Below are 15,786 nucleotides of genomic sequence, written 5' to 3' on the forward strand. Positions count from 1 at the left end.
TTCTACATTCTTGCTGTGAAAAAGTTATTTTACAGTTCTAAAGATCACACTACACTTTTAGAGGATTGATGAAAATGTTACCCCGTAAACCTGAGTTGCCTTTGAAGAATTATCTTTAACTCTGAGAAGAACCTTACTATGTGACCACACTGCTTAACACAAAGCTAATCACAATTCTGGAGTAGTAATTAGGGTGTGAAAGGAGACAGGGAAAAAAATCACCTTAGGATTTCCTTTACAAGCAGAAGCAGCACTTCAAAGAAAAACTAAACGAGGGGATTAAGCATCCCAAAAAGGGGGAGAAAAAAAGATACCTAAGTCAGCTCCATTACTTACCTTATCATTATCATATTGTTATCATACCTTACTAAATTGAAAAACAATTAAATTTGAAGGAAGGTAGCACAAAAGAAGTTGTCAACTGATAGTCACAGTTTTATCTAAAGAGACCATCTGCTAAGATTTAAAGGAGATAAAAAGTTCACAGTATGGCTCACGTGAGCAGATAACATTCATAAAAGATGTACAGAGGAAAGGGGTCTCTGAGGAGCACTCATTGCTTGTTATTTCACATCCATACACTGTCAAACCATGGCTCCCCCAGAAGTCTCCTGCTGCAGTAACCAGGCAGACCTTACATGCATTCACATGCAACACTGCACACCATCCTTTGACCATTGCTACAATTCAGGGATTTCAGGAACTACAGTTAAGAATGATAAAAATAACTGTTCCAGATAGCATCTTAACAGATAATGTGCAGAACTGCTGTCACTGTTTCAAGAAAACTACATACCTGTGCTGTTAAATTCAGTACACCTTCGAGCCTTCAGAACTGTTGCTAGCTGGTTCAGCAATTTCTGTTGTTTTGAACTAAGACTGCTCCCCAGGATACCAAGAGGTCCATCTCTAGGCTGGCTTGGGCTCTGTGATGGCATGAGAGTCCAGCATAAGCCAAGTGTTTGGGAACAAAGAATGCAACTTATCTGCTTGACAACATCATTTAATAAAGAATAAGCACTGTGAAAAACAATTCATGGCAAGCTGAGTGGAAATGGTCTATCACTAAATCTCTTTGTAAAAGCCAGCTCCAGAGAGAAGAAAAAAAGCTTGGCATTTGAGATACTTTGTTTAGCTTATGGAAGCTACAAAAACTGGAAGCTGATGCAAAAGTTGTTTTGTTTATCTTAGACTGCTGTCCACACATTTTGTTGCTTGAACATTGTGTAAGCAGCCTTGCTGACTATAGTATTGGAGGTTCTCTCAACATAGCAGTAAAATCTGCTCATAGGGAAACATTACCACCAGCTACACAATCAGTATGTTGACTAACTTATATAATTGGCATTTCCTTTTTACTAAGATATTCCTAATACATTGCCCTGGAAGTAATGAATGCTTATGTTTTTTTTAACGCAGATTAATGGGAAGTTTAAGATACTGTCTGATCAAGTTTTAGACTGGGAAGGCTGTGATGCTTCAGCTCCTGGTGTTGCTAAGCACACAGACCCATCTTTGAGACCCAGCTACCCTAAAGCCTCAGGCTGTGTAACAAGTGATCTATGTGAACTGGCACTCATCCACTAGCATGCATTCATCCCTAAGCAAGTACAAAATGTGACTGTTTTGCTTGCTACAGAAGAGATCCATTAGCTTACATTTACTACAGTTGGGAGCAACAGTTATACTTTTACTGATTTAGCTGCAACAGTTTACTTTTCATCAACAGGTATTTTATTGTCCACTGAGAAGAGATCATAGCAGGCTATGTACCACGAAGTAAGAAAGGACTACTTGTATCAGCCAGCTCAGTTTAATCATCTCTCATTAGGAAGCAAAAAGCACATCATGATAGTGTGCCTGGATAAGTTTTGGTTACAAATCCAGAAGACTTTAGGAAAAAAAAAAAAAACAAAACAGGAAAAAAGAAAACAGAACCAAACCAATAATTCAAAAGCTGTTTTCAGCTGCTGAGCTGACATCTTTACTGTTGGTTAAGGGATAGTAGGACAATATTGGAACAGACTTAAAAGCAAAAAAGAACCTGGAGCAAAGACTTCTGCTGCTTTCAGGTAGTTTGGCAAGCAGAGCAAATTTAAACATGCAGAATAACACCAATAATAGCAAAGGAACAATACTTCAGGAACAACTGTGCCCATTCTCCTATAACAAAGCACTTTCCCAGGTAAAGCTACCATAACATGGAATACTGAAGCTTGTAAGTGCCCCGCATATAGTCTAGAAATAATACTACCCATATTAGCTCCCTAGACTACTTTAAGCCTCTGCCTTTACAGGGAGATCTAGGCAATCCCCCAAGTTCCAAACCTTTTGCACTTACAGGATGAACTGATGCTCTTTTTCTTTGAAAACAAACAAACAAAAGCACAACTACAACAACAAAAAAATAAAACCCACGCTGAACACTTACCTCAGAGGGCTGGCTAAATGAAAATGATTCGTTCTTGACTGGTAACATTAGCACAGACTTCATCTTTTCACTCTCTGCATAGTCCACAGGCCGCAGACCAAATATATTACTGGCAAAACAAACACAGATGGGTTTAAGTAAATAAAATGTGACTTGATTCTTAACTAACTGGTATGTTAGCCGGGTAGCTTCCCCACCATCACTTTCTAACTAATATGTAATTTCAGCTAAAAACCACAAAGCCTCAAATAAGAATTGTATCCAAGACAGATGGATACTGAATTACAAGCTGCTGCATTCAGCTGAGGAATAAGGGATGTTCAGAGTGCTATGTTAAATATGCTACAGTTCTTGATAAACTCTTTTGAGATACACTGATATCATTCACAAGACCCAGAAATTTCAGCTTCCATCTTTTCACTGGCCTCACAGGATCAAGAAAATGCATTTTTAGCTTACCCTTTTGACACAAAAGGAACACTGGAAGATTCCACCTATTGAATTAACCACTGGAGTTTGATGTTAGGTTTTCATGGGAAAACCTATCTGCATTCTTCCTGAGCGCAGAAGCTCCCTCACACATTCAAAATTTGAGTAAGCATCTTATTTATCAGTGCTGGGCCACAGAACACATTACAGCCAATTCATTCAAATTTGTGTTTGTTTGGTAATTTTGTTGAAAATTGTTCATCCTGTGTGGCAGCTCGTAGTTATTAGATATGCTTCAAGACCCCTCACCTCCCCCATTCTTTTAACATCCCTGACAGATATGCTTTGCTATAAACACAACATCAAGCACAGCCATGGCTTCTGTCTCTTCCTCACATGGCTTTGCATTTGCAGGACAGCAATGAGAAGAGGAAAGCCTGAAACTGCAGAACAGGTGTAATTGCTGTTAACAAACACAATCCTCTGCCAGCCCCCTTGGGAGATATTCTGCTTGTTCTGCCCTTTGCGGGAATAATGGCCATTCCAGTTGATCCTCTTCTCCTCACCTCATGCAACTCTGGCTGTTAAAATGCATAGTAAGAGCTCATTATGAAGGGGAAGCTCGTCACCAAGAACAAAGCCCTGACTCAGTGCCTGAAACCTGCCAAGCTTTGTCATCAAGCAATGAAACATTTAAAGAGGTCAAAAAACTGCTGCATCTTTCAAGTGCTGTCTCTTAGTTAGCCACACGTTCCTGTGCAGAGTAAGAATCCAGGAAGCTTTACAGCGAATTCCACGAAGCCACTACTCAACCCAGCCTGAACAAAAGCTCAAATCATTAAATCTTCATTCTGACTACACTGGGGGGCTTTGGCCAGCTCAAAGTTAAAAGACAGGACTGACCCCAGACTCTTTCTATGCCCCTGGCTGAGCACAGCTTGCTGACTTTAGCTCTTGGGAACACTACAACTCACAAAAACCCCACATGGGAGATTCCAGTATTTTACAGTTTCCAATTTCATATTATTGCCAAACCAGAGCTCTCCTGCGTTACTAATGAGCAGAGAGCCAGCCTAATACAAATTCCACAGACTAAAAGATAATTGGTTAAACCTCAGCCCAGTCCTAGGAGTTGTAGCCCATTAAATACTGTCATGCTGTTCCTGCTTTGTCATGCATCATCAGGGTAGCTTTTGCCTTTTCTTTAAATAAGGGTCATATCCCACTCAAACTGCTGCAGGACAGTTCCTCTGAACAATGGATACAGAGAAACAACAGTAGCACATACACTAAAGTCATCTTTAGACTGGATGGCTGGCTGAACTTTTGCTGTGAAAAAATGGAAAGGGAAAAAAAAAAAATCACATTAGTTGCTGAGGTTTGGGAGTGTCCTTTCTCCCAAAGATCCTTGACTACTGAAAGAAAAAACAACTAATCACCTGATGAATATTTACCTTCAGGCCACTGCTATTATATGTTTAATTGGCAGAAGGCATTTGTTAAATACAAACTGCTCAAATAGGAGCTTTAGCTGGCCCCTCTGTATTCATTCGATTGTGTCTTCTCCCCCTCTCTCCCATCGTTTAAGAACATTTTAATCATCTCTTACCAGAGCACTGCAAAATGCCATCCTCTCATTAGAAGCAAAGAATTAATGGCCAGTCATAGGATGCTAAGGTGGCACGTTGAAATGAACAGTGATGAGCTTGGGAAATAAGAGCTGGAAAAAAAGAAAATGCACACCAGCCCAAGAGATGGGTTTAAGTGTTCTGAATATCTGTATCAAAGCAGTTTGATCAGAAGGGAAAGGGAGGAAAACACCACAGAGGTGTGAGAGTAGTCCTTTTACAAAGAAAAAGTAAGGAATATCTCTGTAAAACAGATATTGGGTATTTCTTTGACTTCCTTGTCTAAGAATAAGGCCAAAAACCAGATTTCTTCATTTTACTTAGGCACCTGGAGGTACTCATAACCAGAAAGAGACTAAGTCTCTGTTCAGCTGGTACCACTCTTGGCATAGTTATTTAAAGGTACTATTCCTAATACGTTGGGAACATACATGGTTTCTAGACTCACAAGCAGGATTGGCAAAAACAAGTGTGTTCAAGTCTGTCTGCAGCCAAGCTGAAGAACAAGAGAAACCTTCCATGCTGTTGAGGATTTAAACTTTTGAACTTTCCATATTGTGAAATGAAATTGAGTGCCATTGATACTGGGTCTGCAACAGGTACACAAACACAGCATTTTGAGGAATACCAGACACATATAGGTTAGTGTTTGCTGAATATGGGCCCATATGGTGCTGAGCTGATAAGTTCCACCTTCAGAAGGAAGACAGACAGAAGTGTTACCATCAGACAGTAGTAAGTGCCTCTGGTGCTTCAGCCAGAATACAAGGTCTCTAAGGCACACTTCTTTCTACTAGAGTGTAAGAGGGCTTCTTGCAAGTTCATTTAAACATTCAAGAGTCAGATGTATCCTTTGATGCAAACACTCTCCTATTAGTCAGTCATCAAGGAATATTCAGTGGAGGGCTCTTAGGGCTCCAGCAATTTCCAATCAAAGAGCAGGATGTCTGTGCTGAGAACAAAGATGAGCCCAATGAAGAGCAACTCAATAGAATCTTTTGAGTATGGCTTTACATGAGACGACAGGTGATATCTTAAGGACTGACCGATCAAAGAGCTTCTTATGAACAGCTTTAAAAATGGGATTCGGTTTATGGTGAAACATTGCTGAATTCTTACCTACAAAGTCTTAGCTACAAAGAGACTAATTGCTGTAGCAGAAAAGGCATTTAACAGCTACCTCCTACATGTTTCAGGGAACTTTCAAGAAACAAGCAACCAGGGGAGAACAGATAAGAGGGATATATCCATGCCAGTTCCTCAGAAGCCCCAGAGTCACATTTACCTCTATGCCATTCATAACTGGGGACAACAACCAACCCCTAAACATTCACCCAGGTCTGTTTGGAATCAGACTCAACTACTCAGACTGCTAACACCTAAAAAAAAAACAAACAGGGCAACAACAATTTTTACTAATGCTAAACTTACTGCGCATGAAGAACTGGCAAGACAGCCCATTTGAGTGAAAGCATTTAGAAAGTACTGTGAAACTGCAAATGCACAGAATTAATTTTTCGAATCACTTGGCTTGCTGTGAAGCAAGGAAAGAGGCAGAATTCAAGAATGGGCACATGGAAAAAAAGCTGGGGAAAAAAAAAAGCTACGTGTAGGAGATTAACTTTAAAAAAATTAACTAGACCAGTGGGACAATCAACAGATCTATTGGTGCATATAACATTTTCCATTTGCACTTTGTGTCTTTCCCAGTCAGTGGAAATTTCAAGTGGTAAAAGAATTGCCACTACTACTAAATCTTAGAATTTTTTTTGGAAATCTGTTTCTGAAGAAGACTGAAATCCTAGAACTGCAAATCTGGAAAGAGATGTTGTAGCTCTCACCTGTATTCTCTTTGTCCAAAAGATATGCAGTTGCTTTATCTTATACCTAGTTACTTCCTCATGCCTTGAGTCCCTTGGAAAGTGGCTGTATTTGTTCCCAGATATATCTTATAATTCCCTACAGTCCAGGAGATCTTAACTGTCTTGAGGTCTTCAGTTAAAATACTTCATTTCTTTAAAAATATATATTTTTGTCTTGTACAATCAAGTTTCACACTGAAATTCAAAACTACTGCTCTAAGCAGGCTCTTCAATGTAATATTTGCTTTAATTCCAATAGATTAACTCTACAGCACACAAGGAATATTAAGAAATAATCAAGTTATCTCTATGGTCAGAACAGCCACTTCTGGGGATTTTCATACTGCATATCTCAAGTAACATTTGACTACATGTTTCATGTTCATGATTCACTAAGGTTAGCTAAAGGAAAAGTCTCTGAGTAACCACAGTGAACTATTTCAAAGTTCCCCCATTTCATGAGGCAGGGAAGAATCACTGCTAGGATAAAGAGGGCCCCCATCCAGCCTGAAAGTTCACTGAGCACTTGAAAAGCCCACGCAATGAGCAAAACCAAACGCATGTAAAGAATCAATGCAAAGACAGTAGCTTAGCAAAATTTGCTATAGTTCTAGCTTACACACTGCATACCTTTAATTTTAAGGCACTCCTCAAGTACACCCTTCAGAGCTGACAGTTCTGCTCATTACTGCTCAATTTCGACATTAACAGTGCTAGTCCTAACATGCAGGTAAGCATATCTGTATTAAGAACAATGAGGCCAATTATAACTAATCATACCAAATAGACAATGATAAGTGCACTATCTGAGCTGATCACCCTGCTCTTGCCTCCTGTTTTTAAAGCACTGCTCCTGGATATATGAAAAAACTCTGAAGAAAAGCATGCTTCTTGCTAGAGTCTTGACTTCATTATAAGGGTTCTTGCATTCACTAGAAAAAAGAAAATTAAACTTTTTACATCAAACAGGTTTCAAATCCACTTATCTAGACAAATCCAACTACTATTTAATTAGGACCAGAAGCACAGGCAGAAAACCACCCTGTAAGATTTGGACAGTTGTGGTCCAGGGAAAGATTGTAGCAATTTGTTTTTAAAACCGTCAGGGCTCAGTAGAAAAGGGAAGGAAGTATAAGGCATACTCAGAAGTCTCACATACGTTGTTGTTGTTTATATTGTTTCTTGGCAATGTTTGGAAGAGGTCAGTAAAGTCTTACTATTCAAATCTGAACACCTCACTTCTAGATCCCTTCTTTTTATGTCTCTTACATTCTCTGTAAAATGGAAAAAACATCTTCCCCTCATTGCTATGATAGGAATATATGCAGTAACACTTCAGACAGGGATAGAGAACATACAGAAGATTTGGAAGCCTCACTTTATCCTGGGCAGGGGGCAGGCAGGGCTGTTTTTTTGCCAAAGCAACAAAACAGATCAAGAAAGGCTATGTTTGTTCCCCAGAAGATTTAAGAAGTATATTTTTTCATATTTATAAACAGCATACAGAGATTTTGAGTACACTGGAGGTTAAGGCAAGAACACTGTGTATTCAGAAGAAAGCCATTTTTAATACTGCTAGAAGTAGTTGGTTACAGTGTTGTGACCTAGCCTACATCCCAGTGCCTTAATGCACAACTGAATCTTACCATATTCAGTGAAAACTACGGCCAAGTTTAAGATTTATTCAAATCTTTCCTTCCCTGATTAAAAAGCTCCTGTTTCAACAGAAGATCATGTTTGCTCACACAGAATGAGCTGAAATAAGTTCAGCTTTGTCTCAGTTTGTCTAAGCCCACACAGCAGAGATTAAGGCTAACAAGAGACCTGAAGAGTCCCAATGCTGGCATTTGGAGACTCTGCAGTGCAAACCCTGCAGCGCTCGAGGCCTGTTGAAAACTTGCATCAAAGCTGTTGTCTATGCTACACTTTCAGATACCAGACAGACAAGTGTCTCACAACCAGAGAGCAATACATGAGTGGTTGGAAAATCAGTTTCTGAAGTTGTCAGCTTAGGGTGTAATGTGCGGGTCTTTGTTGTTCAAGAACAAAGTGAAGATGAACAATTGATCCTTTTTCACAGTTAGGTTGTGTGCTTTTTTCCCCCCCCGTTCTCCAACTCCAGTGTTTTCAAGACTATGACTGGTTTTGAAAAGCCCATGCTTTTCTTAAGAATACCTCAATTCTGTGATCTTCAAGAGTGAGCTGAAGTGATTAAACTGGATTTGCTTATGTTTTGTTGTGCTCTTGACAATGAAATTTATGGCACACAAGGCTTCATCTGTCTTGTTACACACACACACACACACACACACACAGACCCCTCTATTGACACGTGTTGGGTGCTCCCGGCACAACAGCAATACTAAAACATCTACAACCACATTTAACAGCTGGTATACTAACAGTCTGCAGTTTGGATTGAAACACCTAGCAAGGAGTGAAGGGAAAGTAAAAAACCAGATGTAGCAGTTCAAAGCTCATCTAGTTCAGCATTCCATATCTCACTGAGCTGTAACAAAATGCCAACAGAAGAGTGTTAAAATAGGAGAGCAACAAAATATGCTGTTCTAGGACAGTCCCCAGCTATTTATGATTTAGACATCTTCAAGAAAGTCTAGGACAAAGTGAAATGGAAACAAAACACCTTGAAAAGGGGTCGATATAAGCCCAACACAGCATGCAATGTTTAACATCTCCACTACAACTACAAATAATGGCATTTAATAAACTAGCTTTGCTTCACATTTACTTATCATACATCCTGGATACTGTAGCTGGTGCTACAGCTTAAATAGCATTACATCTACTCACACTGCATCACGGGAGGCACCATGCAGAAGCAGCAGCTCAACAATGCTCACGTGCCCATTCTTGGCAGCGTCGTGAAGGGGCGAATCGTTCTGATAGCCCGTAGAATTCACCAGTGCTTTGTGTTGTAGCAACAGCTCCACCACCTCTTGGTGCCCGTGGTTACACGCCTCGTGCTAGCGTGGCGAGTCCACAAGCAGGAAAGAGAAAACTCAAGTGAAACAGAGATCAGAAGAAGGACCTCTGTCATACCAGTTAACGTGCTCATGTTCAAACCCTCTCAGAAGATAATCAGGGAAAACAATGCAAGGATACTGCATTACATTCCCAACATGAACTAACCTTGGAACCTGGCACTAATAACAAGCACAGAGAGGAGGCGAACAAAGGCCAATTGTGTTCAAATTAGACCACAGAGAACAAAGCCTCACAGATTACAGGCTCAGTCAAGAATACTGTTTAGGAAAGAGAAAGAAGTTGCTGAAAAAAGCTTTCTATTTATTCTCTTTCTTCAAGCATGCGATATTTTTTCATTCAACCACTCCATCTACTTCCAAAAACGTTAAGAAAAACATCAAGGACATTAAGTACTCATGAAATACAGATGTCTAGGTATCATAGTCACATTTTCTGCATTTGCAGAATCTCAGACAGCTCAGTTGCAGGTTCTAACCCAGCAGAGGAAAGATGGATTTGGCTGCAGCTGTTAATAATAAATTCTTTTACACTGCCATCATTTTCTATCTTGAACAATTCTTTGTCACCTAAGTGTGTATAAAGGGAACCAAAGCATGAGAAAAGGAGGGATTAAACGAAATCTGATAGAAAGACAAAAGGTAAGAAGTCTACAACTCACCAGTGGTGTCCAGCCAGCGTTGTCTTTAACATTGGGATCTGCCCCATTTTTCAGCAGCTCTTCAACAGCTGCTAAGTCACCCTACGTAGGTAAAAAATAATTATCATTACAGAGTAATAAAGACACACAAAGACAACAAATTTATAAAATGCAATATTATAAGTTTACCTGCAATGACATTAAATCAGTCTTCCATTTGGAAACCGCTAGGATAACAGAAACTTAGCTGGTTTGGAGACAACTGTTTATCATTGTTCAGTTAGAAGGAGCTGAACATTTTCCCCATACATATGCCCCTGATTTTAATGTAAAAAATATATCTGAATGCAGAACCCTGAAATGGAAAGTTTGATCTGGTACACTAGAATCAACTGCAAGGACAAGGAATGCTTATTCACAAGTTATTTCTTTTCTCCTCCATTTTTTTTTTTTCTTTGAGGTGTAAAGGATTGGCTAGAAACATGTGCAGGTAAAACAGACTAATAAGCCAAACAAGCTCCTGCAGATTGTTTTCCCCCCACAAGTCAAAAGGAAAAGATTTCTATTTAACACTGAAATTACCGCTTACATTGAATCTCACTGAAACTCTGACACTTGTTCTAACACAATAGTTTGCAATTGCTTTTTGGAAAATACGTTATTTTCATTTCCTTGCCTATAGTAAAACCTGAATATAAGGGAAACTGATTTCTGCTTGGCCTCCAATTTGTCTCCATAATAATATGGCAAAAGAAGCTACTGGGCAGAGTTGGTGAAGGCATTTCATGACAATTTCAAGACACCTGTCCTAGAGCAAGGTATTGAAACACTAGCATGTAAACTGGTATCTTGCCCTTGTCCTTAACCAAACTTGCAATGTATAAATATCATGAGCCACAGGGAAAAAAGTTTATTCCATGATACACAAAGTTCTGTACCTCACATAGCATCAAGGAACTGTTGCTCTACAGCACAACTTAGGAAAATGTGAGAGATTATTAAGTCTTAAGAACAACAGAAATAAACTTAATCCCATTTATTTTTGTTAGTAGTGAGCATCACTGAAAAACAACTGCTTTAATCTTCACTCTCTAGTTAGAGAAAATATGAAGACATCAGACTCTGCTCAGCACAAATAAATCCAGCAAGAAACACTCACAAAGAAAGCACTGAGAATCACTGGCTCTACAGCAGTCAGGCAAATTAGATGGCAAGGAAGTTTCATCCATTATATTCCCAACCTAGATGTCCCAGTAAAACACTAAATTTCAAAGCAATTTAAGAATATGCTGCTGTTAGAATACGATTGCAAGGTAACAGACACGCATCAAATCTCAACAGTTATTCAGAAACAGCTAAGATGGTGAGATCAGCAGCAGATCTTTCTCTACAAAGAGAAATACAATTATCTATAATAAGCAAGATCCGAGCTTATCATTTAAAGTTAAGTTTGCAAACATGTACAGCAAGGTTTGACATTTCCATAGTACTCTCCTCTAGAGCAGTAAGCATAGCTAATAATTTGTGTGGGCATCAGAGTACTGTAGCTGTTCAGAACAGTAACATAAATATTGATTTGTAAAGCATTACTGTAGCTTTACCAAAGGAAGCGTAGCTGGTGTGGACAACAGAACATCCCCAGAATAAACAACAGACCAGAATCAAAAATGGGAAGAGCAATGTTTTGCTGTTCACAGAAGAATTTTGACATCCCCCCCAGCTGTAAATGGAACCCACGCCCTGCAAGTGGCACCTTGCGATGAGATTGACAGAAGGGTGGGAAGCTGTCATGTCAGTTGTGCTGTGCAGAGGCTGCAGACGTGCTGTCAATCAGGATTGCAAGGGATATGTTCAGGAACTGTTTGTAGCCTCAAAACTGGAAGAAACAGTTGAATTGACTACTTCATTTCTGGCTACGTCACATGATAGGAGTGCATGCCTTTTTGAGGTCAAAACTAGATGATCGTTGAGGTCTCTTCCAAACCAAGCTATTCTGTGATGACATACCACCAAGAAGCTCTTTGATTGAAGCATCCTTTTGGGAAATAGGAATTTCAAGAAGCAGATTCTTAGCAAACACCCTAAAGCCCCTCCTGCAAGGAGGGTTGCTGGCACCAGAGGATCATACAAAGTCATCTGTTAACAGGTGGTCAAAGCTGATAGAGTTACTCATGAGTTAGTGCTTGCCCTTTCTTGTTTAGAATTTTCCAGAGCATCTGGTAAGGGCAAAGCCCAGTCACAAAATATCAGTACACCATCTTCCTTTTCTCCACAAGAAAGCAGGAGTCCACAATTTCACCCAGCTATTGCTTTGAGATCACCCATTCAAACATGCTTCGTAAAGTCTACTGTAGGGAACCTGCTTTAGCAGAGGGTTGGACTTGAAACCCAGATGTCCCTTGCAACCCCTACAATTCCATGAATTATGCTTTGACTAATATTCAAATAGATTATGTGCATTTGGTCCCTTGAATTTGCTTGTCCCTAGCAATGCCAGCAGAAAATCACCAGTCCCCAGCAGTCGAAGCTACACCAGTGGGGCCCAACAGCTTGTGTTCACAGTCTGCAGCCAGAGTGGAAACAAGTGGAGATGCTGCTTGTTCAGAAGCAAACAGGACAAACATCAGATGGAGAAGCACTAACATTAAAAAGCCCAGGGAAATGTTGTTTTTTTACATCTCATTATCAATGATAGATTACAACCAGACTCTAAAGAGTCAGAAGCTATTGCAGAGCGTAACGGTACCTGTTTGGAAGAAGTAAAGCAAAGGACATGAGAAGCTCATAACCAACCTTATGTATAGTGACAACAGCATAATGGATTGGGTTTGCTCTTCTTCTGCTTAAGGGAGCTCAGAAAAGTCACAGAAGCAGGAAAGGCATTGGGGCCATCTGTTGGCAGGCCCAGAAGATAGCGTTGCATTAGCTTACAGAGAGAAGGGTATTTACACAGCTTTGAAAGCAGTCCCTCCCAGTGAGCAGTTAGATCCTGCAGATACTGATGGCATAAACCCAGAAAACCAAACCCACTTGGCTTGGACAACATTTTGGGTTCTTTTCCCCCCTTTCAAGTCCTAACATCAGTTACATGTCACAGTGCTAACAAGAACAGATGGTTAACAACAATTGCAAGTGCCCCTTTAGGCACACTTCTGACATTTTCTCCTTTACTGCTTCCATTAGCCATACGTTTTCTCTGAAAGTCACCTTTAAATTATTAAGTTAATGTAAAAATTCTACCAGTTCAAAAATGAAACTCAAAGAGTTAGGGTTAAAAACCTGTACAACATCAACCAAACACTTCTCCCTTTGCTTGCTCAAGAGATTTCAGCCTTTGGGTAAAACAAATGAACAAAAAACCCTTTTAAAGCCAAACATGTTTGCTTGTTCAGATATGGCACAGCGTGAAGAAAACTACAGCTCATAAAAAATGACTAAAGAGGACCAAAAATGGATTACAGCATGTTTATAGTGATTATGAATGCTCCATTCAACTGTTTCCAATAAACAGCAAGTTTCTCACCTCCAATTTCTCTGAATTAATTCTCAAACCATGATGGCAGCAACCATAAAGGCAATGTGGTTATGATGGGGAAATACCAGAGGAAGATGTCTGCTGAAACACTGACAATAGAAAATGCTGCAGGTCTAGGAACCTGAGATACTCTTGGGAAATACAAGGTGGCTTCTACACAAGCAGCTGGGTACATAAGAACTTGAAACATCTGGAAATGTCCTTAATAAGCACAAGAAAACTGCAATTATCACCCAGAAAAACAGAAGTGCTTCTGTGAAAAGCAAAATTCAGTCTGGGAAAGCGAGAATTGGTCTAAGAAAATACAAACCAGCAACTTCAATTGGCTGTTCTAGGTAGAGGAACAGAAGTCAGCAGCAGCTCCTGGATGCTGTGTGTGCTGTTGTCCTACATCTCCTAGGTCTTTAAGGATGAAGTAACTCACTGCCCGCCTAAGCTCAGAGCTTCCACTGCATAAACTTCTCTGCATGAGAACTCTTGGATACCTGAGGATGCCTGGTTGACATCAGACTCCATGAAACAGATCAGCTTTGATGCAAAATTCTGCCAGTGTTGGTCAGCCCCACTCCTAAGAGCAGCTTGGTGAGTACTGTACCAGCAACACTTTCAAATACAGATAAGTGTGTACATGGCTAATTAACCATAAGTATATACTTACTTTTCTATGTTAATTTGTGTTAACTTGCAATAAAGATGCTTTATTTTGTTAGGATTATATGTCCTTGAGTATTACAGAATCCTAGAAGCTCACTCTCAAAAATAGGTTTAAAGCAGACTGAGGTGCCAAGCCTGCACCTGAATCATCTTGTCACTTTCTAACAGATCTCCTTTCTCCAATAAAATGTATGTTATACTCAGTCACTTGCTGTGCAGAATCAGGCCTGGGCAAGACCCCAGACCAAGGGATGCACTAACTCACTGTGAAGCAGCTGGAGCAAAGGATGCTGTTTGTTCACTGCCTAAAGGCTAAAGAGGAAGAGCAGCAAGGGATGTGCATACGTGGCCCAACATTTAATCGTGAGTTAGATCCATTGGTACCAAAAGGAAGGAATTGCACAGCTGGCGAGGTCAGATGTCTACCTAAAAATGATCCAAATGGTCTAGAGCTTGGTCATCTGATGCTCACAAAAACTTTTTCCTTCTTTCAGGTCATCATTACACAACTGGTAACGAAGTAATAAAAAGGAACACTCTCACAGAATTACCTAGCAGTACTGCAGTGCTAAGCATAATGAATATGGAGAGTGGGCTAACCATGGGTAAAGCTTTCGTGAAGTCCTCTTCTTTCCACATTAGCTAGTTAGTACAGCATCTGAAATCTAAGTAGTACTGAGTCACATTTTTGAGCATCACATAAGTAAGAGAGTTTGTACTGTGAATAACTCGTTATTTTATTGTTAAAGAAAATAACAACACCTTATACAGATGGGCTGTTAAAGGGGCAACTTCCCACCAGGTTAGAATATCAGGAGTGCAGAAGGGCACGTTTTGTATCTTGACTAATTGGAAGTTCTAGCTTTAATGACTATAAAGGAAGACAAACATGACTGCCGTCTGCTGAGGGGAGAGCTGCATTTATTTTCATTTATTACTGCAACTCAGCTTTAAGTTCATCCATTCTAGAATCTTTCTCAAAAGCCATTCTGATTTCACTCAGTTTATCACTAGAGGAGAAGTACTAAATGGGAACAACCCCTCAGAATCGTTCGAAACAGAACAATGCACTTAATTTTAATGCCTCATAATGTTGTTAATTATCTATTTTAAATAAGAAAAAAACAGGAAGTCAATTAGCTTTCATTACATCCAGAGTATTAAACCCTAAAAGATAATGAAAATAACAGATTTTTTTTTAATAATTAATGAAATCTCAGAAAACTAGACTTTGTTTCACTTGGGAGAGGGTGGCAGCTCCAAGACTTTCTCATTAGACACATGCAAGAACATTGCAGGCTGCAGAAACATGAAGAAATATTCACCTGTAACACAACACTGGAAGAAAAATACTTCCAGAAACCAAAGATCTGGCAGGGATTTTTTTAGAAGCACAGTGGGAATACAGATACAGCATGCAACCAAATATTTTCAAGACCAACTTATTCGAGAACACATCTGCTATTTGTTATAAAGTACAGCAAGGTTCCTATAAATAGTAATCTAGAATGACACAGCTTATACTGAAGATGCCTGAATACAATGTTTTCTTGCAATGGCTGGATGCTCCCAACAGATTCATGGCAATGAATCACAATTACTTG

General features: G+C 39.7%; 1 protein-coding gene across 1 annotated transcript in view; it reads right to left on the reverse strand.

The window, feature by feature from the left end:
• BARD1 (BRCA1 associated RING domain 1) overlaps positions 1–15,786 on the reverse strand; it is a 43,023-nt gene that overhangs the window by 12,196 nt on the left and 15,041 nt on the right. Inside the window, exons 5-8 of the mRNA XM_010713295.4 lie at positions 10,015–10,095; positions 9,162–9,334; positions 2,432–2,540; positions 797–926 (exon numbers count right to left, since the gene is read on the reverse strand). Coding sequence (XP_010711597.2) covers positions 797–926; positions 2,432–2,540; positions 9,162–9,334; positions 10,015–10,095 — 493 coding nt within the window. The remainder of the gene's footprint in view (positions 1–796; positions 927–2,431; positions 2,541–9,161; positions 9,335–10,014; positions 10,096–15,786) is intronic.

Source organism: Meleagris gallopavo, chromosome 7 (assembly GCF_905368555.1).
Source record: "Meleagris gallopavo chromosome 7, MGAL_WU_HG_1.1, whole genome shotgun sequence".
Taxonomy (NCBI): domain Eukaryota; kingdom Metazoa; phylum Chordata; class Aves; order Galliformes; family Phasianidae; genus Meleagris; species Meleagris gallopavo.